This window comes from Lactuca sativa, chromosome 8 (assembly GCF_002870075.4).
Source record: "Lactuca sativa cultivar Salinas chromosome 8, Lsat_Salinas_v11, whole genome shotgun sequence".
Lineage (NCBI taxonomy): Eukaryota > Viridiplantae > Streptophyta > Magnoliopsida > Asterales > Asteraceae > Lactuca > Lactuca sativa.
In genome coordinates, this window is record NC_056630.2 from 99,725,732 (window position 1) to 99,728,686 (window position 2,955).

The window sequence follows — 2,955 nt, forward strand, 5'->3', positions numbered from 1 at the left end:
ATATGTAAAAAATAAAAATAAATAAATAAGAAAATTAATTAAAAAATAAATTAATAAAGGCACAATAGTATTTTTAGGTAAGACGGGGACCAAACGCGTAACAAAAATAAACAGTAAGGACCATTCAAGTTAAAAAAATAAGTTAGGGACCAAAAACACAAATTCCTCCAAACCACAGGGACCATTCGTGTAATTTAATTTTTACTTTTGGTTTTGTTCGTATTTGGGTAACTATTTTTTTTACACATCTAGGTAACAAACTTGTTGAAAGCGTTCACATCTAGGATTTAACCTGCTATAGCAGATCATAATGGTCATATGTGAATATTTCCAATAAGTTTGTTACCTAGATATATACAAAAAAATGATAGTTACCCAGATGTGAACATACCGAAAAGTTAATTACCTTAATAAGTCATATATATATATATATATATATATATATATATATATATATATATATATATATATATATATATATATATATATATATATATATATATATATATATATATATATATATATATATATATATATTCAAGGATCATAATTTGTTACCATGAAATCAGTGACCTTCATAATCCATGTAACCAATATTGTGTATTCAATTGGTAACCATTTATTTGTTCTTTAGCACATCAATACCAAAAATGGTATTTCCAGTATACTAAAAATGTCATCATCAACAACTTTTCTTGTTATTAGAAATAACTCACCAAATAAATATGCAGTTACACATGTGTACATAAATTTACGTTCCCTAAATGAAAAGAAAAATTATTTTGGGGATAAAAACAACAAAAACATAAATAGAGGGACGTCATGATAACACACCTTTTGACAAAAATCCAAATCAGTCCCTCTGAATCTAATTGCTCCACCAGAAAAGCTCTCTCTCTCTCTCTCTCTCTCTCTCTCTCTCTCTCTCTCTCGTCCTTTAACGCGTTCACGCGTAAATGGGTGGCGACTATATAACCTCCGTCGTCTCCTCCATCTCCTTCAGCAGGTGCAGACGAAAACTTTCTTGCCTGTTCCCTGCATCTGTTTCTAGACCCTGTTCTTCGTTTTCAGGGAAATAACCAAATAGGAAATAGAACAATATCCAGTTTGTTTTCTTTCAAATTCGTTCCGACAAAAACGAATTACAGCTTGTATAATTACGGATATATCTGAAATTCAATCCAGAGATTATCTCTTTATAGATACCCAATCGATTATAAAGATGCCGCAATTGGATGAACAACTGTTTCCATCAACCCCAGGTAAAATTAAGATCGAGCGTGCCCATCATCATTACACGATGAACAGAGCGGTTCACCGGTGTTTCACCTCTACCAGCACGATATTTCTCTGGGCTTTGTTTTTGGTAGCTCTAATGGCGTCGTATATGAGCATCCAAAGCTTCGTTGATTCCGGTAGCAGGTACCTCCACCACACAACGTCGCGAGGTCACGGTGGCATTGGTGGTCTCCTTTGGGAGAAACAAATCCGTTCATCTGCTCAGATCCGTCGTTCTAATGGTATATCCGTTCTCGTTACCGGCGCAGCCGGTTTCGTCGGAACACACGTCTCCCTGGCGTTGAAGAAACGCGGCGACGGCGTTGTTGGTGTTGATAACTTCAACGACTATTACGACCCATCGTTGAAAAAGGCACGACGTGGTCTTCTAGATTCACACAACGTCTTCGTCGTGGAGGGTGATATCAACGACCGGCAACTTTTAGCGAAACTCTTCGACGTGGTGGCGTTTACCCACGTCATGCACTTGGCTGCGCAGGCCGGAGTCAGATACGCCATGGAAAACCCACACTCATACGTCCACAGCAACGTCGCCGGCCTGGTTACGCTTCTTGAACAATGCAAGTCAGCCGACCCACAACCCGCCGTCGTATGGGCCAGCTCCAGCTCCGTCTACGGGTTAAACGATAAGTCGCCATTTTCCGAATCCGACCGGACCGACCAACCGGCGTCTCTCTACGCCGCCACAAAAAAAGCCGGTGAAGCGATTACACATACATACAACCATATTTACGGGTTATCAATCACCGGACTGAGGTTTTTCACTGTTTATGGCCCGTGGGGACGACCAGACATGGCATATTTCTCTTTCACCCGGAATATTCTACAGGGGAAACCGATAACTGTCTACAGAGGAAAAAATCGGGTCGATTTGGCCCGGGATTTTACATATATTGATGATATTGTGAAAGGTTGTGTGGCGTCGTTGGATACATCTGGTAAGAGTACCGGGTCGGGTGGGAAGAAGAGAGGAGCAGCGCCGTACCGGATATTTAATCTTGGAAACACGTCGCCAGTGACGGTGCCGACGTTGGTGAGTATACTGGAGAAGAATTTGAAGAAGAAGGCGAAGAAGTACGTGTTGGAGATGCCTGGAAACGGCGACGTTCCGTTCACACATGCAAATATCAGTTTGGCCCGAAGGAAACTCGGGTATAAACCGACAACCGATTTGCCAACCGGGTTGAGAAAATTTGTTAAATGGTATTTATCGTATTATGGCTACGATCAAGGAAAGCCTGTAAATTTTAAATAGCTTTTATTATCTTTGAAATTAGAATATTTTGTCAATTATTTTTCCTTTTTATTAGCTTTTTAGGGAAAAGAAAGAAAAGAGAGATATTTGTTTTATTTTCAACAAAGGTGAAAGAGAAATCTTATCCTGGTTAAATTTTGTTTTTTCTTTGTATCTTATAATTAATGAAGTATGAAATGGTGTTTTTCATCTTTAATTTTCTAGTTAATTTGATATTTATTTTTTGAACATCGATTAATTTTTTGAGATGTATTATGAAATTATCGTATATTTGTTCTGAAATTATTTTATGAACTGTCTTACAATAAAGAAACAATATTTATTATTATTTTTCTGTAAATATTTAACCTACTAATAAAGCATTTTATAAAAATATAACATTGTAAATTAGTTGCAAAATT

General features: G+C 37.3%; 1 protein-coding gene across 1 annotated transcript; it reads left to right on the plus strand.

The window, feature by feature from the left end:
• Positions 1-906: 906 nt before the first annotated feature.
• Positions 907-2,750, plus strand: LOC111881713 (UDP-glucuronate 4-epimerase 1). Its single transcript, XM_023878101.3, has one exon. The coding sequence runs from the start codon at positions 1,223-1,225 to the stop codon at positions 2,552-2,554; it is 1,332 nt and encodes a 443-aa protein (XP_023733869.1). The 5' UTR covers positions 907-1,222; the 3' UTR covers positions 2,555-2,750.
• Positions 2,751-2,955: the final 205 nt, after the last annotated feature.